A 23,930-nucleotide genomic window follows, 5' to 3' on the forward strand; every position below is an offset into this window, starting at 1 on the left:
TTACTCGAGTCTGAAAATGGCGTTAACCACTTACATACGTGCCAACAATTGATTTAAAAATCCCTGGACATTTAAGCCCCGCCCCCTTCCACCAGGACCGACCCTAAAATGGTCAAAAACGCCCCTTTTGAAGCAAGTTTGCGTAAACTAAATGCCTTCTTTTAGGGCAGGTTTGTGGGACATTACAACAAATATCGGGACCGTTGAGTATAGTCATAAGGTATAATGGATTGTTATTGTTTAACCCCTGTAGATTATCTCAGACTAAACCATTATACAAATTGGGACAGAAATAGCAAAACTAGTGTAAAGCAAAAGTGAAACTGTTGCCCATAGCAACCAACCAGGTTTCTGTTTTTATTTTCTAACAGGCCTCAGTAAAATGAGAGCTGGAATCTGATTGGTTGCTATGGGTAACTCCTCAATTTGTACTCTGCATTAGTTTTAATAAAATGGCGGCCATGTGTTGGCAGATATCTCAGGGTACTTTTTTGGAGCACTTTGTGCTGTTGCATGTGTGGAATCATATCCTTCATTATTCTGTAAGGAAAGGGAAAGATCGGTTAATTTCAGAGAGATTTTCCAACATTTCGGAAAATCCTGTGTTTCCAATGGTTCGGACAGCTGGTTATTTCTCTCCTGCATTCTTAATCTTAAAGGGGTATTCCCATCTTAATTATTTAAGAAATTTCCACTATATGTGCATACTTACCAAAAATAAAATCCGTAAAATCAAGATATTTTAAACCCCCCCTCGCTCTGACCAAGAATACTTGACAACTGAACACGCCCACTTTAGTGCAAATTTGCATAAAGCCGTCGCCTTTTGCAGTGCCGTTTCTGTGATTGTCCCCCCAATATCATGACCCCGGCCAGTATGTAAGTGCCTGATAAGTCCGGATCCATCTCTGGGACCTTCACATTCAGGAGAACGGGGGTCCGTTCTGTGGCTTTGTTCATCCTGATATTCCTGGTTCAAGAATAAAATGCCAGAACTGCAGTAAAGACTGACACAGGCAGAATAGAAGGTAGAGAGTCTAAGCAGGGGTAGAATGATGCAGCTATGTAATGACAATGTCGATTTCAATACCATTCAGGGTCTTTGGAAAGCTTAGTGACCTCCCATGTGACCACAAGATCTCAGAAATGGCTGATGGGGTTTCATATTTTTCATCAATTTTATTCATGGATTTTATACGACAGATAACACAGATAAGTACAAGACAGACGGACGGAAAGAAGGATTCTGTAATCAAAAATATAAGGCCCTTCAGGCGTCGTTCTATATACAGATTATCATACAATCTCCGAGTAAATATAAAATGCTGAGGCGTTGTCTTCTATAACCATTTCTGTTATCTCTGTAGCTAGGAAAGCCGGGTGATGACCAGTATAGGGTGGAGAATGTTTCATTTGAGGACGAGTTGTTTTTTTAAATATTTTTTTTAATATTATTATTATTTTAGAGTTCTGTGGTGTTTCCCTTCCATATGTGGTGACGTCATATTCCTAGTACTCAATAGTAACGGCTTTTGTCTTTAAATATTCATTCAGCGCTTCTTCACCTATAAAAAAAATAATAAGTGTTAAAAAGGTTTTTTTAGGGTTCAGCACCTCTTTATTATAAATATCATTATATAGTACACTGACATAAAGCTCCCGGAAACAATGAGTCTGGGTGTGTGGTTAATTTGGGGGTCTGGTCTGGGTTTGGATTAGTTTGGGGGTCTGGTCTGGGGTCTGGATTAGTTTTGGGTTCTGGATTAGTTTGGGGTCTGGTCTGGGGTCTGGATTAGTTTTGGGGTCTGGTCTGGGGTCTGAATTAGTTTTGAGGTCTGGATTAGTTTTGGGGTCTGGGTCAGGATTAGTTTTGGGGTCTGGTCTGGGTCTGGATTAGTTTTGGGGTCTGGTCTGGGTCTGGATTCGTTTTGGGGTTTGGATTCGTTTTGGGGTCTGGTCTGGATTAGTTATGGGGTCTGGTCTGGGTCTGGATTAGTTTTGGGATCTGGTCTTGGTCTGGATAAGTTTTGGGGTCTGGTCTTGATCTGAATAAATTTTGGGGTCTGGTCTGGATTAGTTTTGGGGTCTGGTCTTGGTCTGGATTAGTTTTGGGGTCTGCTCTGTGTCTGGATTAGTTTTGGGGTCTGCTCTGAATTACTTTTTAGGGTCTGGCCTGGGGTCTGAATTTATTTAGGGATCTGGTCTGGAGTCTTGTCTGCACAGTATATCGGGGACATATGGTGGCACAGTATATCTCTGGGGGCACTTATGGCGGCACAGTGTATCTATGGGACACAGTTGTCTCATGATGATCAATTGTCAGACCATGCTGGGAGTTGTACTTTATTTTACTGTGACTCGGCCGGCATGTGTACCCACGGCCTAACATTCACGCTGGTATGAGCAATTTCTTGTCACGCCCCTTTGGGAGTCTGGGGAGGTTAGATACATCCTTTGTGCCGGTGCATTTGCCATTCAGGACCCTAGGAAAGCCAGGTGATAACCCATGAAAGAGATGTAATAGTGACCGTATTGCTGGTCACCCAGCTTTCCCAGGAAGAGATCAGACATGTAAGACAGGACAACATTGATTCTCACCCAAATCTTTCCCAAATCCAGACTGTTTGAAGCCCCCAAATGGCGCGGCCACGTCGGTTTTGTTGTAGGTGTTGATGAAGACGGTTCCGGCCTGGAGTTTGTCACTCACATACAGGGCCTTACTGATGTCTTTGGTAAATACTCCAGATGCAAGACCAAACTCTGTGTCATTCGCCCTCTTCAGGACCCCATCAACATCGCTGGAACAGAGAGGAAAATCAACGTCTCCAGATTATTTTACTGCTACTATCCTCATATCACTTAATACAACTACCACCTAAGTCTCCTTCAATATTACAAGAACCCGCCATGTCTTAGAGGGCATGGGCCACTTATACTTTGTCCCTGGCATAGACAGCAGTGCCCTCTAATGGAAGAACAAAGTTATTGCGGGACTAAAAAAGTGCCTACCTTTCAAGGGCATCTCGAACTAGGACACATCCCTATAAATAAGGACTTCTACAAGATTCCCTAACAGAGGTGAGGAAGAGGATGCATTTGCATTCAGTACATGACCCCCAAAGTGGGGCTTACTCTCAGGCAAGTAACGGACATTGCCTCTCAAGGAACAACAAAATTTGATCAGCACATCCCAACAAAATGAAACAAAACATGAATACAGGTGCAAGAAAGCCTAAGACTACAAAACAATACAATATCCAAAAATGGTGACCGCACTCTGCGAACACTAACGCCACCTAAACACTATAAATAAGTAAATAAGCACATTTTGATAAAATTGTGTGAGCCCATCTGCCATGACAAGGCGACCTCTATAAGATGGGTCCCCATTTTTGGATATTGTATTACCTCCCAAGGAGTGCTCCCAACCAATCAGAAGTGCAGAGAGGGATCATGTGCAGATAATTCCCAGCCTCAGAAACGCAATAAAGCAGAAAATGTTTTATTCTAGTCTATGGGGCATCACTTGAGAGACCTGATGAAGGGCTGTTTTGTACCCGTTTTTCCACTTCTATTAGGGCATCGTGTAGAGGCTGCATTGTTGTATGGTCAAAAGAAACAATTGCCCTTGAGCCTCCGCCATGTAGTTCTCTCAACCAAGTCCCCAGAATGGCTGCACTAAACTTGCTCTGTGGGGCTCACAAATTTATTCAGAGAGCTGGCTGTGATATTATATACTAACTGTATAGCTACCGTATATTATGTGGGAATTTTATGGCGGTATTATTTGGGTATTACATAATGCTATTATTTGGGCACTGTATGGTGGAAATACTTGGGTACTATATAACACTATTATTTGGGCATTGTATGATGGTATTATTTGGGTATTATATAACACTATTATTTGGTCACTCTATGGTGGTATTATTTGGGCATTGTATGGTACCATTATTTGGCTTTGTATTATTTAGACCTTGTGTAGAATATGTATCATTTGGGCAATACTATTACAATGTAATTCTGAAATTCCCTTAAAATGGGAGTAGGTGCCCACATTTGATTTGCCCAGAAGGCACTTTCATGAATCTGTAATACCACAGTTTACACAAGGGGGCACTATTGTTCGATGCCAGGGACAAAAATGATTATTCAATAACAAATCTTATTACAGTTTCCATGCAGGACAGCTTGACTTTAAAAATAACCATCCTACCCGTCTGTAAACTTCGAGATGATCATAACGGGGCCAAATGACTCTTCTTTAGCAATGAACATGTGATCCGCTACATCAGTGAATATGGTCGGCTCGAAGAAGAATCCTTCAAATAGAAAATAATGACATTTATTATCGGAATTACAGATGTGATGACATTCAGTAGGGGGCAACTTTCTAATATACACATTACCCTGCTCTAATCCTGTCTCCCATCCTATATGCTGCATATATAGCACCAGACCTAATACGTCTGACAGCTGAGAGTTTGTTACAATTGTATCCAGTTAGATGCTCTTCGAGCTAAACACATCAGCAAATCTCTCTCCTGCCTGATATTTTGCTACAATGTGTCAGTGCAGGTAAAATGTATTAATCTGGGGTCCAGACTGTTTAGCTTAGGCTGCGTTCACATCTGCGTCAGGGTTCCGTTCTGGCGTTCCGTCTGAGCTTTTCATCAGAACGGAACCCTGACTGAAACAAATGGAAACCATAGGTATCCGTTTGCATCACCATTGATACTATGATACCTGTGCCAGTAAAAACACTACAAGCCTCAGCGTATCCAATGAACCAGACAATGGCCACATATAGTCCTATACAATTCTCACCTGGTCTTGGGACTTGTTTTCCACCACACACCAAGGTGGCCCCCTCCTTTACACCCGTCTGGCAATATTCGATAAGTTTATCTAGGTGGGCCTTGTGGTTCTGGGGTCCATGATCAGTGGACCTGTCCAGTGGGTCCCCAATCTTCATCTTCTTTACTTCTTCCACCTGGAAAAGGGAAGGTTGGGTTTAAAGTCATTGCAGATCAGAGGCCGTGTGTTCATGCAAAAGATTCAGTCATGTCATTTATTTGCACACTCACCACTTTCCTCACAAACTCATCATGAATGGCGTCCTCCACAAATATCCGCCCAGCAGCAATGCAGTTTTCACCTTTATTAAAGAACACTGAACTCATACCCTAAAAAGATGGGAAAAACTCTATAGAGTTACCCGCAGTATTTCATAGAGACATCAAATAAAGTAATGCGTTTCAGGAATAGTCTGGAGCTCCCCTAGTGGCAGCAAAGCGCAATAATCAGACAAACTAGTGAAATATTGTGAGCTCCTAAATGTTCCCATAATTTACATTCAGATTATTGGACATATAACCTTACCATCCGTACAGCTTTATCTAGCTCACAGTCTTTGAAGATAATCAGAGGAGATTTCCCACCCAGCTCCAATGACACTTTCTTTACATTACCCAGTGCACAACTAAAGGAGAAAACAGGAAAGTAAGAGAGATTTAATACAATATACATACTATACTATACTATATACAAATGTCAAAGATTTTACTGTTTAAACGATAGATGAACTGAACCTTTATTAATAATTAGGTGCTCCAGTCTATCAACCTTCTGCAAGAAAAAGCTGCCTGCTCCCTATAACTATTAGGGCATGACCACACATGGCGGAATTCCTCCGCAACTGTCCGCATCGATGCCGCACAGAATCTGCGTTGCAGATTCTGCAGCGGATCTGCACAAAATGTGCAGTACATTGATGCGGACTAGCTGCTGCAGACTGCGGGAAAAGTGCTTCCCTTCTCCCTATCAGTGCAGGATAGAGAGAAGGGACAGCACTTTCCCTAGTGAAAGGAAACGATTTTCATACTTACCGGCCCTTGTCTTGGTGACGCGTCCCTCTTTCGGCATCCAGCCCGACCTCCCTGGATGACGCGCCAGTCCATGTGACCGCTGCAGCCTGTGCTTTGCCTGTGATTGGCTGCAGCCGTCACTTACACTGAAACGTCATCCTGGGAGGCCGGACTGGAGACAGACGCAGGGAGTTCTCGGTAAGTATGAACTTATATGTTTTTTTACAGATACATGTATATTGGGATCGGTAGTCACTGTCCCGGGTGCAGAAACAGTTACTGCCGATCGCTTAACTCTTTCAGCACCCTGGACAGTGACTATTTACAGACGTCTCCTAGCAACGCTCCCGTCATTACGGGAGCCCCATTGACTTCCTCAGTCTGGCTGTAGACCTAGAAATACCTAGGTCCAGCCAGAATGAAGAAATGTCAAGTTAAAAAAGCAAGACGCATCCGCAGCACACATGACATGTGCATGACAGCTGCGGACTTCATTGCGGAACTTAGAATCTCCATTGAAGTCAATGGAGAAATTCCGCCATGAGTCCGCCACTGCTCCGCAACAGACAGAGCATGCTGCGGACACCAAATTCCGCTCCGCAGCCTATGCTCCGCAGCGGAATTGTACGCATCGTGTAAACGAACACTGCTAAATTAAAGTGAAAGTCAATGGAGAAACGGCTCCGCTGCGGATTAACGCTGCGGAGTGTCCGCAGCGGAATTTAAGTGGAATTCCGCCATGTGTGAACCCGCCCTAATACTCCTATATACAAGAATATAACTACTATAATACTGCCCCCTATATACAAGAATATAACTACTATAATACTGCTCCTATATACAAGAATATAACTACTATAATACTGCTCCCTATATACAAGAATATAACTACTATAATACTCCTATATACAAGAATATAACTACTATATTACTGCCCCCTATATACAAGAATATAACTACTATAATACTGCCCCTATATACAAGAATATAACTACTATAATACTGCCCCTATATACAAGAATATAACTACTATAATACTGCCCCTATATACAAGAATATAACTACTATAATACTGCCCCTATATACAAGAATATAACTACTATAATACTGCCCCATATATACAAGAATATAATTACTATAATACTGCCTCCTATATACAAGAATATAACTACTATAATACTGCCCCATATATACAAGAATATAACTACTATAATACTGCTCCCTATATACAAGAATATAACTACTATAATACTGCCTCCTATATACAAGAATATTACTACAATAATACTACCCCTATATACAAGAATATAACTACTATAATACTGATCCTATATACAAGAATATAACTACTATAATACTGCCAACTATATACAAGAATATAATTACTATAATACTGCCGCCTATATACAAGAATATTACTACAATAATACTACCCCTATATACAAGAATATAACTACTATAATACTGATCCTATATACAAGAATATAACTACTATAATACTGCCAACTATATACAAGAATATAATTACTATAATACTGCCCCCTATATACAAGAATATAACTACTATAATACTGCCCCTATATACAAGAATATAACTACTATAATCCTGCCAACTATATACAAGAATATAATTACTATAATACTGCCCCCTATATACAAGAATATAACTACTATAATACTGCCCCCTATATACAAGAATATAACTACTATAATACTGCCCCTATATACAAGAATATAACTACTATAATACTGCCCCCTATATACAAGAATATAACTACTATAATACTACCCCTATATACAAGAATATAACTACTATAATACTGCCCCCTATATACAAGAATATAACTACTATAATACTGCCCCTATATACAAGAATATAACTACTATAATACTGCCCCCTATAAACAAGAATATAACTACTATAATACTGCCCCCTATATACAAGAATATAACTACTATAATACTGCCCCCTATATACAAGAATATAACTACTATAATACTGCCCCCTATAAACAAGAATATAACTACTATAATACTGCTCCCTATATACAAGAATATAACTACTATAATACTGCCTCTATATACAAGAATATAACTACTATAACACTGCTCCTATATACAAGAATATAACTACTATAATACTGCCCCTATATACAAGAATATAACTACTATAATACTGCCCCATATATACAAGAATATAACTACTATAATACTGCCCCCTAAATACAAGAATATAACTACTATAATACTGTCCCTATATACAAGAATATAACTACTATAATACTGCCCCCTATATACAAGAATATAACTACTATAATACTGTCCCTATATACAAGAATATAACTACTATAATACTGCCCCCTATTTACAAGAATATAACTACTATAATACTGTCCCTATATACAAGAATATAACTACTATAATACTGCCCCTATATACAAGAATATAACTACTATAATACTGCTCCCTATATACAAGAATATAACTACTATAATACTGCCTCTATATACAAGAATATAACTACTATAACACTGCTCCTATATACAAGAATATAACTACTATAAAACTGCCCCCATATACAAGAATATAACTACTATAATACTGCCTCTATATACAAGAATATAACTACTATAATACTGCTCCTATATACAAGAATATAACTACTATAATACTGCCTCTATATACAAGAATATAACTACTATAATACTGCTCCTATTTACAAGAATATAACTACTATAATACTGCCCCCTATATACAAGAATATAACTACTATAATACTGCCCCCTATATACAAGAATATAACTACTATAATACTGTCCTCTATATACAAGAATATAACTACTATAATACTGCCCCTATATACAAGAATATAACTACTATAATACTGCCCCCTATATACAAGAATATAACTACTATATTACTGCCCCCTATATACAAGAATATAACTACTATAATACTGCCCCTATATACAAGAATATAACTACTATAATACTGCCCCTCTATACAAGAATATAACTACTATAATATTGCCCCTCTATACAAGAATATAACTACTATAATACTGCCCCTATATACAAGAATATTACTACTATAATACTGCCCCCTATATACAAGAATATAACTACTATAATACTGCCCCCTATATACAAGAATATAACTACTATAATACTGCTCCTATATACAAGAATATAACTACTATAATACTGCTCCCTATATACAAGAATATAACTACTATAATACTCCTATATACAAGAATATAACTACTATAATACTGCCCCCTATATACAAGAATATAACTACTATAATACTGCTCCTATATACAAGAATATAACTACTATAATACTGCTCCCTATATACAAGAATATAACTACTATAATACTCCTATATACAAGAATATAACTACTATAATACTGCCCCCTATATACAAGAATATAACTACTATAATACTGCCCCCTATATACAAGAATATAACTACTATAATACTGCCCCTATATACAAGAATATAACTACTATAATACTGCCCCTATATACAAGAATATAACTACTATAATACTGCCCCCTATATACAAGAATATAACTACTATATTACTGCCCCCTATATACAAGAATATAACTACTATAATACTGCCCCCATATACAAGAATATAACTACTATAATACTGCCCCTATATACAAGAATATAACTACTATAATACTGCCCCTATATACAAGAATATAACTACTATAATACTGCCTCTATATACAAGAATATAACTACTATAATACTGCTCCTATATACAAGAATATAACTACTATAATACTGCTCCTATTTACAAGAATATAACTACTATAATACTGCCCCCTATATACAAGAATATAACTACTATAATACTGCCCCCTATATACAAGAATATAACTACTATAATACTGCCCTCTATATACAAGAATATAACTACTATAATACTGCCCCTATATACAAGAATATAACTACTATAATACTGCCCCCTATATACAAGAATATAACTACTATATTACTGCCCCCTATATACAAGAATATAACTACTATAATACTGCCCCTATATACAAGAATATAACTACTATAATACTGCCCCTCTATACAAGAATATAACTACTATAATACTGCCCCTCTATACAAGAATATAACTACTATAATACTGCCAACTATATACAAGAATATAATTACTATAATACTGCCCCCTATATACAAGAATATAACTACTATAATACTGCCCCTATATACAAGAATATAACTACTATAATCCTGCCAACTATATACAAGAATATAATTACTATAATACTGCCCCCTATATACAAGAATATAACTACTATAATACTGCCCCCTATATACAAGAATATAACTACTATAATACTGCCCCTATATACAAGAATATAACTACTATAATACTGCCCCCTATATACAAGAATATAACTACTATAATACTACCCCTATATACAAGAATATAACTACTATAATACTGCCCCCTATATACAAGAATATAACTACTATAATACTGCCCCTATATACAAGAATATAACTACTATAATACTGCCCCCTATAAACAAGAATATAACTACTATAATACTGCCCCCTATATACAAGAATATAACTACTATAATACTGCCCCCTATATACAAGAATATAACTACTATAATACTGCCCCCTATAAACAAGAATATAACTACTATAATACTGCTCCCTATATACAAGAATATAACTACTATAATACTGCCTCTATATACAAGAATATAACTACTATAACACTGCTCCTATATACAAGAATATAACTACTATAATACTGCCCCTATATACAAGAATATAACTACTATAATACTGCCCCATATATACAAGAATATAACTACTATAATACTGCCCCCTATATACAAGAATATAACTACTATAATACTGTCCCTATATACAAGAATATAACTACTATAATACTGCCCCCTATATACAAGAATATAACTACTATAATACTGTCCCTATATACAAGAATATAACTACTATAATACTGCCCCCTATATACAAGAATATAACTACTATAATACTGTCCCTATATACAAGAATATAACTACTATAATACTGCCCCTATATACAAGAATATAACTACTATAATACTGCTCCCTATATACAAGAATATAACTACTATAATACTGCCTCTATATACAAGAATATAACTACTATAACACTGCTCCTATATACAAGAATATAACTACTATAATACTGCCCCCATATACAAGAATATAACTACTATAATACTGCCTTTATATACAAGAATATAACTACTATAATACTGCTCCTATATACAAGAATATAACTACTATAATACTGCTCCTATTTACAAGAATATAACTACTATAATACTGCCCCCTATATACAAGAATATAACTACTATAATACTGCCCCTATATACAAAAATATAACTACTATAATGCTGCCCCCTATATACAAGAATATAACTATTATAATACTGCCCCCTATAAACAAGAATATAACTACTATAATACTGCCCCCTATATACAAGAATATAACTACTATAAGGGCATGACCACACATGGCGGAATTCCTCCGCAACTGTCCGCATCGATGCCGCACAGAATCTGCGTTGCAGATTCTGCAGCGGATCTGCACAAAATGTGCAGTACATTGATGCGGACTAGCTGCTGCGGACTGCGGGAAAAGTGCTTCCCTTCTCCCTATCAGTGCAGGATAGAGAGAAGGGACAGCACTTTCCCTAGTGAAAGGAAACGATTTTCATACTTACCGGCCGTTGTCTTGGTGACGCGTCCCTCTTTCGGCATCCAGCCCGACCTCCCTGGATGACGCGCCAGTCCATGTGACCGCTGCAGCCTGTGCTTTGCCTGTGATTGGCTGCAGCCGTCACTTACACTGAAACGTCATCCTGGGAGGCCGGACTGGAGACAGAAACAGGGAGTTCTCGGTAAGTACGAACTTCATTTTTTTTTACAGATACATGTATATTGGGATCGGTAGTCACTGTCCCGGGTGCAGAAACAGTTACTGCCGATCGCTTAACTCTTTCAGCACCCTGGACAGTGACTATTTACTGACGTCTCCTAGCAACGCTCCCGTCATTACGGGAGCCCCATTGACTTCCTCAGTCTGGCTGTAGACCTAGAAATACATAGGTCCAGCCAGAATGAAGAAATGTCAAGTAAAAAAAGCAAGACGCATCCGCAGCACACATGACATGTGCATGACAGCTGCGGACTTCATTGCGGAACTTTGAATCTCCATTGAAGTCAATGGAGAAATTCCGCCATGAGTCCGCCACTGCTCCGCAACAGACAGAGCATGCTGCGGACACCAAATTCCGCTCCGCAGCCTATGCTCCGCAGCGGAATTGTACGCATCGTGTAAACGAACACTGCTAAATTAAAGTGAAAGTCAATGTAGAAACGGCTCCGCTGCGGATTAACGCTGCGGAGTGTCCGCAGCGGAATTTAAGTGCAATTCCGCCATGTGTGAACCCGCCCTTATACTGCCCCCTATATACAAGAATATAACTACTATAATACTGCCCCCTATAAACAACAATATAACTACTATAATACTGCTCCCTATATACAAGAATATAACTACTATAATACTGCCCCCTATATACAAGAACATAACTACTATAATACTGCCCCTATATACAAGAATATAACTACTATAATACTGCCTCTATATACAAGAATATAATTACTATAATACTGCTCCTATATACAAGAATATAACTACTATAACACTGCCCCTATATACAAGAATATAACTACTATAATACTGCCCCCATATACAAGAATATAACTACTATAATACTGCCTCTATATACAAGAATATAACTACTATAATACTGCTCCTATATACAAGAATATAACTACTATAATACTGCCCCTATATACAAGAATATAACTACTATAATACTGCCCCCATATACAAGAATATAACTACTATAAGGGCGGGTTCACACATGGCGGAATTGCACTTAAATTCCGCTGCGGACACTCCGCAGCGTTAATCCGCAGCGGAGCCGTTTCTACATTGACTTTCACTTTAATTTAGCAGTGTTCGTTTACACGATGCGTACAATTCCGCTGCGGAGCATAGGCTGCGGAGCGGAATTTGGTGTCCGCAGCATGCTCTGTCTGTTGCGGAGCAGTGGCGGACTCATGGCGGAATTTCTCCATTGACTTCAATGGAGATTCAAAGTTCCGCAATGAAGTCCGCAGCTGTCATGCACATGTCATGTGTGCTGCGGATGCGTCTTGCTTTTTTTACTTGACATTTCTTCATTCTGGCTGGACCTATGTATTTCTAGGTCTACAGCCAGACTGAGGAAGTCAATGGGGCTCCCGTAATGACGGGAGCGTTGCTAGGAGACGTCAGTAAATAGTCACTGTCCAGGGTGCTGAAAGAGTTAAGCGATCGGCAGTAACTGTTTCTGCACCCGGGACAGTGACTACCGATCCCAATATACATGTATCTGTAAAAAAACATATAAGTTCATACTTACCGAGAACTCCCTTCGTCTGTCTCCAGTCCGGCCTCCCAGGATGACGTTTCAGTGTAAGTGACGGCTGCAGCCAATCACAGGCCAAGCACAGGCTGCAGCGGTCACATGGACTGGCGCGTCATCCAGGGAGGTCGGGCTGGATGCCGAAAGAGGGACGCGTCACCAAGACAACGGCCGGTAAGTATGAAAATCGTTTACTTTCACTAGGGAAAGTGCTGTCCCTTCTCTCTATCCTGCACTGATAGGGAGAAGGGAAGCACTTTTCCCGCAGTCTGCAGCAGCTAGTCCGCATCAATGTACTGCACATTTTGTGCAGATCCGCTGCAGAATCTGCAACGCAGATTCTGTGCGGCATCGATGCGGACAGTTGCGGAGGAATTCCGCCATGTGTGGTCATGCCCTAATACTGCCTCTATATACAAGAATATAACTACTATAATACTGCTCCTATATACAAGAATATAACTACTATAATACTGCTCCTATTTACAAGAATATAACTACTATAATACTGCTCCTATATACAAGAATATAACTACTATAATACTGCTCTTATATACAAGAATATAACTACTATAATACTGCCCCCAATATACAAGAATATAACTACTATAATACTGCCCCCTATATATAAGAATATAACTACTATAATACTGCCTCCTATATACAAGAATATAACTACTATAATACTGCCCCCTATATACAAGAATATAACTACTATAATACTGCCCCCTATGTACAAGAATATAACTACTATAATACTGCCCCTATATACCAGAATATATCTACTATAATACTGCCCCATATATACAAGAATATAACTACTATAATACTGCCCCTATATACAGAATATAACTACTATAATACTGCCCCTATATACAGAATATAACTACTATAATACTGCTCCTATATACAAGAATATAACTACTATAATACTGCTCCTATATACAAGAATATATCTACTATAATACTGCCCCCTATATACAAGAATATAACTACTATAATACTGCCCCTATATACAGAATATAACTACTATAATACTGCCCCTATATACAGAATATAACTACTATAATACTGCCCCCTATGTACAAGATTATAGCTACTATAATACTGCCCCTATATACAAGAATATAACTACTAGAATACTGCCTCCTATATACAAGAATATACCTACTATAATACTGCTCCTATATACAAGAATACAACTACTATAATACTGCCCCCTATATACAAGAATATAACTACTATAATACTGCCCCTATATACAAGAATATAACTACTAGAATACTGCTCCTATATACAAGAATATACCTACTAGAATACAGCCCCTATATACAAGAATATAACTACTATAATACTGCCCCATATATACAAGAATATAACTACTATAATACTGCCCCTATATACAAGAATATAACTACTATAATACTGCCTCCTATATACAAGAATATAACTACTATAATACTGCCCCCTATATACAAGAATATAACTACTATAATACTGCTCCTATATACAAGAATATAACTACTATAATACTGCCCCCTATATACAAGAATATAACTACTATAATACTGCCCCTATACACAAGAATATAACTACTATAACACTGCACCCTATATACAAGAATATAACTACTATAATACTGCCCCCTATATACAAGAATATAACTACTATAATACTGCTCCTATATACAACAATATAACTACTATAATACTGCCCCCTATATACAAGAATATAACTACTATAATACTGCCCCCTATATACAAGAATATAACTACTATAATACTGCCCCTATATACAAGAATATAACTACTATAATACTGCCGCCTATATACAAGAATATAACTACTATAATATTTCTCCTATATACAAGAATATAACTACTATAACACTGCACCCTATATACAAGAATATAACTACTATAATACTGCCCCCTATATACAAGAATATAACTACTATAATACTGCTCCTATATACAAGAATATAACTACTATAATATTTCTCCTATATACAAGAATATAACTACTATAACACTGCACCCTATATACAAGAATATAACTACTATAATACTGCCCCCTATATACAAGAATATAACTACTATAATACTGCTCCTATATACAACAATATAACTACTATAATACTGCTCCTACATACAAGAATATAACTACTATAATACTGCCCCTATATACAAGAATATAACTACTATAATACTGCTCCTATATACAAGAATATAACTACTATAATACTGCCCCTATATACAAGAATATAACTACTATAATACTGCCCCCTATATACAAGAATATAACTACTATAATATTGCTCCTATATACAAGAATATAACTACTATAATACTGCCCCTATATACAAGAATATAACTACTATAATACTGCCCCCTATATACAAGAATATAACTACTATAATATTGCTCCTATATACAAGAATATAACTACTATAATACTGCCTCCTATATATCTACTATAATACTGCCTCCTATATATCTACTATAATACTGCCCCTATATACAAGGATATGGTTTGGAACATTGAAGAATATGTTAATATCTGATATTTCTCATAATTCACCTTTTCATGATTTGCTTTCCGATCGGTGTGGATCCTGTAAATCCGATTTTCCTGACATCCGGATGATCAGAAAGACGCTGTCCAATTAGAGATCCTAAGTAAAAAACAATCATCACTGAGTTCTGTGGCCTGTATTTTGTTCCACACACATTTTTGCATACTTTACATACCAGCTCCGGGCAGTATATTAACCACTCCCTTAGGAATTCCGGCCTTCACTGTTAATTCGGCAAACTTTAGAGCTGTTAACGGGGTCACCTGCAGGAAATGACAATTATAAAATATTGACTTAATATTAATTGTCGTGATAATTTATACATAGTACAATTTCCAACTACAACTGCATTAGATTAACCGACCTTCCCAGTGTAAGGGCTTATTCAGACGAACGTGGGGAAACTCAGACGTGAAAAACTGCCGTTTTTTCACGTCCGTGTTGCCCTTGTGTGGGTACCGTTTTCACCGATCCCCATAGACTTGGCTCTATGGAGGGATCCGGGAAAACTGAAGAAAATAGGACATGTTCTATTTTTCAACGGACCCTTCACACGGTCCGTTGAAACAACGGTCATGTGAACGGCCCCATTGAAACACATGCGTCCGTGTGACGGCCGTTGTTTTAACTCCCGTCACACGGGCGTATTCAAGGTTCGTCTGAATAAGCCCTAACAGTGTTAAGATTGCTGAAACATAGATACGTATCTTGAACTTTATAAAAGGTACAGCTTATATTATACTCCAGAGCTGCACTCACTATTCTGCTGGTGGAGTCACTGTGTACATACATTACATTACTTATCCTGTACTGATCCTGAGTTACATCCTGTATTATACTCCAGAGCTGCACTCACTATTCTGCTGGTGGAGTCACTGTGTACATACATTACATTACTTATCCTGTACTGATCCGGAGTTACATCCTGTATTATACTCTGGAGCTGCACTCACTATTCTGCTGGTGGAGTCACTGTGTACATACATTACATTACTTATCCTGTACTGATCCTGAGTTACATCCTGTATTATACACCAGAGCTGCACTCACTATTCTGCTGGTGGAGTCACTGTGTACATACATTACTTATCCTGTACTGATCCCGAGTTACATCTTGTATTACACTCCAGAGCTGTACTCACTATTCTGCTGGTGGAGTCACTGTGTATATACATTACATTACTTATCCTGTACTGATCCTAAGTTACATCCTGTATTATACTCCAGAGCTGCACTCACTATTCTGCTGGGGGAGTCACTGTGTACATACATTATATTACTTATCCTGTACTGATCCGGAGTTACATCCTGTATTATACTCTGGAGCTGCACTCACTATTCTGCTGGTGGAGTCACTGTGTACATACATTACATTACTTATCCTGTACTGATCCTGAGTTACATCCTGTATTATACACCAGAGCTGCACTCACTATTCTGCTGGTGGAGTCACTGTGTACATACATTACTTATCCTGTACTGATCCCGAGTTACATCTTGTATTACACTCCAGAGCTGTACTCACTATTCTGCTGGTGGAGTCACTGTGTATATACATTACATTACTTATCCTGTACTGATCCTAAGTTACATCCTGTATTATACTCCAGAGCTGCACTCACTATTCTGCTGGGGGAGTCACTGTGTACATACATTATATTACTTATCCTGTACTGATCTTGAGTTACATCCTGTATTATACTCCAGAGCTGCACTCACTATTCTGCCGGTGGTGTCACTGTGTACATACATTACATTAGTTATCCTGTACTGATCCTGAGTTACATCCTGTATTATACTCCAGAGCTGCGCTCACTATTCTGCTGATGGAGTCATTGTGTACATACATTACTTATCCTGTATTGATCCTCAGTTACATCCTGTATTATACTCTGAAGCTGCACTCACTATTCTGCTGGTGGAGTCACTGTGTACATACATTACATTACTTGTCCTGTACTGATCCTGAGTTACATCCTGTATTATACTCCAGAGCTGCACTCACTATTCTGCTGGTGCAGTCACTGTGTACATACATTACATTACTTATCCTGTACTGATCCTGAGTTATATCCTGTATTATACTCCAGAGTAGCACTCACTATTTTGCTGGTGGAGTCACTGTGTACATACATTACATTACTTATCCTGTACTAATCCTCAGTTACATCATGTATTATACTCCAGAGCTGCACTCACTATTCTGCTGGTGGAGTCACTGTGTACATACATTACATTACTTATCCTGTACTGATCCTGAGTTACATCCTGTATTATACTCCAGAGTTGCACTCACTATTCTGCTGGTAGAGTCACTGTGTACATACATTACATTACTTATCCTGTACTAATCCTCAGTTACATCATGTATTATACTCCAGAGCTGCACTCACTATTCTGCTGGTGGAGTCACTGTGTACATACATTACTTATCCTGTACTGATCCTGAGTTACATCCTGTATTATACTCCAGAGCTGCACTCACTATACTGCTGGTGCAGTCACTGTGTACATACATTACTTATCCTGTACTGATCCTGAGTTACATCCTGTATTATACTCCAGAGCTGCACTCACTATTCTGCTGGAGGAGTCACTGTGTACATACATTACATTACTTATCCTGTACTGATCCTGAGTTACATCCTGTATTATACTCCAGAGCTGCACTCACTATTCTGCTGGTGGAGTCACTGTGTACATACATTACATTACTTATCCTGTACTGACCCTGAGTTACATCCTGTATTATACTCCAGAGCTGCACTCACTATTTTGCTGGTGGAGTCACTGTGTACATACATTACTTATCCTGTACTGATCCTGAGATATATCCTGTATTATACTCCAGAGCTGTACTCACTATTTTGCTGGTGGAGTCACTGTGTACATACATGACATTACTTATCCTGTACTGATCCTGAGTTACATCCTGTATTATACTCCAGAGCTGCACTCATTATTCTAAATAGTGAGCACAGCTCTGGAGTTTAATACAGGCTGTAAATCAGAATCAATACAAGATCAATTATGTACAATTTCCCACTGCGTCTGTTCAGCCATAGTAGCTCCCGATTAACTGTTCTTGTGTGGAGTTTGCTTTAATCATTCGCTCATATAAAGTGATCTAGAGCACCCTATACAGCAATGGTGTCCAACCTGTGGTTCTCCAGCCAAACTACAACTCCCAGCATCCTTTCGCAGTCTGATCCAGTGTATTATGCTTCATGTCTCAACTTGTTTCAAGATATTTCAATGTGAATCCAGAGAGCTATGCAGGAAATGTGATGTGTCTCACCTGTGCGGGTTTAAGCACAACCGTGTTACCTGCCGCAAGACAAGCCGCTGTTTTCCACGCCAACATCATGAGGGGATAGTTCCATGGGATGACGATTCCACACACTCTGCATTAAAAATGATATATCATTACCGGTCGTTACATTCTGAGGGAACGTTCTGTATTATAATAATTTATCTTAGATGTTATTACAATATTTAAAGGGGACATGACATCAGATTTGGCCCTTAAAATTAAAGCATCTCATAGATGCCCTACCATTGCTGAACGAGAGGGTACAATTGTGCCTGCTAAACATGCCGCTTAGTGCTAACGAGAGGGCTGGGAAATAGTGGGTTAAATGTGCTAATATGAATATATCGCTCTGCCGCTCCCCTCTAGAAGCCATTTTGGCCTCTCAGAAGAGTCAAGAATAATCATGATGCCCGTATCACCGTCCTTGTGACTTTTTGGAAACGGGAAGTCTCTGGAGAAAGGAAACGCTCTAAATTATTGAGCATTCCTCAATATGCTGGTGTCCCTATTCACCCAACCCCTAAACTACTTTTATTGGATTGAGGAAAGTTTTTGTCGTGTAAGGTTTGCGGAGCACTTACCCAATGGGCTCTCTCTTGGTGAAAGTCAAATTCCGATTTGGACGAGCTTGGTTAATTGGGATGGTGGAGCCCTATAAGACATATACTTATATTAATTTAGTTACCACTAAACATATAGACACCTGGCAAAGACGAATGCACCAGGATATAGAACTCGTCCATTTGATAAAACAGCGCCCTCTATGGTAAAACTGTCATGAAGAATATATGATCGCTAACACCAAGCAGATTTCTGTTCCCTTATTTGCTCTGTGTTTGTCTAATATTGACATTGCAAATCTGCCTGACAATGGTTCATCGATGTTACAGGTTTGCCGGCACATATTCTCCATTAGTCGTTTTAAGGTCAAGGCTAGGTCTCAGTTTATTACATAATGCCCTTCACTGTGTATCTGAACTGCCTTGACCTTGGTGTTGTTTGCCTGCCCTGACTCTGGTGCCTGATGCCAACTGATGCCACTTATTTACTTGAGCTGTATGGCCTTGGTGTGTGAGGAGTCTGGCACCCATGGCAATACAATAGCTCCACACACATATATGTAAAATAACGGTACAACAGTAACACTAATGGTGGATGGGACAATACTTTTTCGGGATATCTGACAATCACCTGAATTTTATCGCACCAGCCGGCAAAGTATCGGAAGGTCTGTATGGACATCCCCACATGGGTCTTCAAGGCCAAAGTATACACCGCACCAGAGTCTATGGATTCAATGGTGGCCAGTTCTTCCTGGTGTTCCTCCATGAGGTCAGCAAGCCTGCGGCAACACAAGAAAAAGACATAACAACAAGGGAACCTTCCAATATGACGCTATATCTGGGCTGGCTAATGTTGGATGGTGCCCTGTCTGGTACCTTCTGTTGGTGCCCCCAATATAGTGTTCTGTAATATAATGTACAAATAACCATACCATACAGTGCCTCGTTATAAGTATTATACATTATGGTGCCTAAATATTATGTTTCATACAGTTGCCTAAAAAACAATGCTATACAGTGCTGCCAGCAACATCTTACACTACAATAATAATATACTCTAATATACTGTACAAGTAAATACCACCATATAGTACTGAAATTCCACCATACAGTGACCAAATATCTCCATACAATGCTGAAATACCACCATACAGTGACCATATACCACCATTCAGTGACCATATACCACCATACAGTAACCAAATACAACTATGCAGTGTTGAGATGCTACACTGTTCAGATACTACCACACAGTGTTCAGATACCACCATACAGTGCTGAGATACCACCATACGGTGCTCAAATACCGCCATACAGTGTCCAAATACCACCATACAGTGCTGAGATACCACCATACAGTGACCATATACCATCATGCAGTGACTAAATACAACTATGCAGTGCTGAGATACCACCATACAGTGACCATATACCACCATACAGTGACCAAATGCAACTATGCAGTGCTGAGATACCACCATACAGCGACAAAATATCTCCATACAATGCTCAAATACCACCATACAGGGCTCAAATACCACCATACAGTGCTCTTATACCACCATACAGTGACCAAATACTACCATACAGTGCTGAGATACCACCATACAGTGCTGAGATACCATCATACAGTGACCATATAACACCATACAGTGACCAAATACAACTATGAAGTGCTGCGATACCACCATACAGTGACCAAATATCTCCATACAATGCTCAAATACCACCATACAGTGACCAAATACAACTATGCAGTGCTGATACCACCATACAGTGACCATATACCACCATACAGTGACCAAATACAACTATGCAGTGCTGAGATACCACCATACATTGACCATATACCAACATACAGTGACCAAATGCAACTATGCAGTGCTGAGATACCACCATACAGTGACAAAATATCTCCATACAATGCTCAAATACCACCACACAGGGCTCAAATACCACCATACAGTGCTCTTATACCATCATACAGTGACCAAATACCACTGAACAGTGCTCAAACACCACCATACAGTGGTAAAATACCGCCATACAGTGTTCAAATATCACCATACAGTTCTCAAATATCACCATACCATACCAAATACCACCATACAGTACCAAATACCACATACAGTGACCAAATACCACTAAACAGTGCTCAAGTACACCATACATTGACCATATACCACCATACAGTGACCAAATACCACCATACAGTGACCATATACCATCATACAGTGACCAAATACAACTATGAAGTGCTGAGATACCACCATACAGTTACCAAATATCTCCATACAATGCTCAAATACCACCACACAGGGCTCAAATACAACTATGCAGTTCTGAGATACCACCATACAGTGCTGAGATACCACCATACAGTGACCAGCAGCATCAGGACTAGGACAAGTGAGGATTGTCGCCGGCCTGCACAGCCTCGAAAGGCAGGAGCTGAGGTCGGATTATTCTGACAGCTAGAGCCTACAGGGAGTAATTGTCTGTCTGGCAAGTCATACCCAGTGTTAACTTACGACCCCAAAACCACACCCAATTTTTACCCATGTTGCGGTATATTTACACAGGTCACAAAATTATGACAAAAAACAAAATATTGCCGAACTGTACAAATGATCGAAGCCTAAATAATACCGTCATACAATCACTATACAGATTAGTGGTGGCCGCAATCCTCGGTTGCCGGGCCATCTTTGGGGCCCCTTCAGCAGCGTGACCACACAGATCACACACCCCTAAGGTCCGCCCAGCTCTATATAACCAGGCACCCGATATATCTGCCCTGATTGTAGAGAGAAAATAATAGGAACGTGGCAGGGAACTCACCTGTATATCAGACGACCTCGATCCCTTGCGTTCATTTTGCCCCATTCGCCATTTTCGAAGGCTTCCTTGGCAGCAGCTACAGCTTTATCAATATCAGACACCTGGGCCAGGGACACGCTGCAGATGGGCTAAAAAATGGAAATATGGATGAACATACGGCAGAGGTCCCCCCCCCCGCCCCGACAAACATTCTGGGAAAGGAGTTATTAAGGGGCGATAATGTATGACCCTCCATATTGTAGGGGGGGGGGGGGGACGACAAAATTCTGGGTAACTATACGTAGCCATCCTCTTTTTTCAGCCCTAATTTAGTTATATCTCATTCTGGGAAAGCTGGGTGACGACCAGTAAGACCAAGACTTTAGCTCATTTTGTCACCCAGCTTTTCCAGACCCTGAATGTGAAATCTTCCTAATTCTGCAGGGATACACCTCCCTATATCACTATTTAATTGGATAGATTGTAATAACTTTGCCCTCTTCATCCGGTTAGGAGATTTTTTGGAAGTTTTAGAATTTTTCAGATTATCTCGCCTTCATTTCTTACCAGGAATTCGCACTTACATTCCCATCCGTGGGGTTAATCGCGTTGTAGGTTTTTCCGCCTTCAGCGTCTACAAATTGTCCATTGATGAAAAGCTGATGAGGAATCTTGATCTTCATGTTATTAATGTCCTTCTCCACCTGCAAAGCAGAAAATGTCCTCAACAAACAACACCTCATATCTCAGCTTTCTGGATCCTGACAGTGGGGGAGGGGTATCGGGGATAAGTACACACATTCAGGCTGAGAAGTGACACAGAACAATATTTCACTTTTTTAATGATCTTACATAATCTATGAGTAATTTGTCCTCAGCGTCTTCCCCTCTCAGCCTCCTCACAAGCATTTGGATGAACTCCTCAAACCTGGTGGCCATGTAGACGTCTTCATTCTGCAGCTGCACTCCTTTACACTTCAGCTTCACTTCTTCCACCAGCCTGGAGGTATGAGCACAGCACGGGTATAGCCGGGCATCAGGGACATACAGAGAATTAACCAGCCCCATTGCAAAAGTCGAAATCCCCCCGCAAGAAATTCAAGGTGCACAGCTGTAATAGTGCCAGCCGTAGTGCATATATATTAGTGCCAGTCATAGTGCCCATAATGCAAGCTGTAGTACCCATGCCAGCTGTAGTCCATATATAATAGTGCCAGCTGTAGTGCCCATAATGCCAGCTGTAGTGCATATATAATAGTGCCAGCTGTAGTCCATA

The 23,930-nt window shown here is 39.1% G+C and overlaps 1 protein-coding gene across 2 annotated transcripts in view; it reads right to left on the reverse strand.

Annotated features, from left to right (window-relative positions):
• Positions 1-1,159: 1,159 nt before the first annotated feature.
• Positions 1,160-23,930, reverse strand: part of ALDH1L1 (aldehyde dehydrogenase 1 family member L1) — a 62,995-nt gene continuing 40,224 nt past the window's right edge. For both annotated transcript variants that reach the window (XM_075831804.1, XM_075831803.1), the window contains exons 10-23: positions 23,507-23,654; positions 23,239-23,358; positions 22,676-22,803; positions 20,463-20,613; positions 19,853-19,923; positions 19,257-19,362; positions 16,134-16,221; positions 15,964-16,057; positions 5,383-5,482; positions 5,088-5,186; positions 4,828-4,993; positions 4,217-4,322; positions 2,599-2,798; positions 1,160-1,565 (exon numbers count right to left, since the gene is read on the reverse strand). In XM_075831804.1, the coding sequence (XP_075687919.1) occupies positions 1,510-1,565; positions 2,599-2,798; positions 4,217-4,322; positions 4,828-4,993; positions 5,088-5,186; positions 5,383-5,482; positions 15,964-16,057; positions 16,134-16,221; positions 19,257-19,362; positions 19,853-19,923; positions 20,463-20,613; positions 22,676-22,803; positions 23,239-23,358; positions 23,507-23,654 (1,633 nt within the window). In that variant the 3' untranslated portion in view covers positions 1,160-1,509. The remainder of the gene's footprint in view (positions 1,566-2,598; positions 2,799-4,216; positions 4,323-4,827; positions 4,994-5,087; positions 5,187-5,382; positions 5,483-15,963; positions 16,058-16,133; positions 16,222-19,256; positions 19,363-19,852; positions 19,924-20,462; positions 20,614-22,675; positions 22,804-23,238; positions 23,359-23,506; positions 23,655-23,930) is intronic.

Source organism: Rhinoderma darwinii, chromosome 7 (genome assembly GCF_050947455.1).
Source record: "Rhinoderma darwinii isolate aRhiDar2 chromosome 7, aRhiDar2.hap1, whole genome shotgun sequence".
In the NCBI taxonomy this organism is placed as follows: Eukaryota; Metazoa; Chordata; class Amphibia; order Anura; family Rhinodermatidae; genus Rhinoderma; species Rhinoderma darwinii.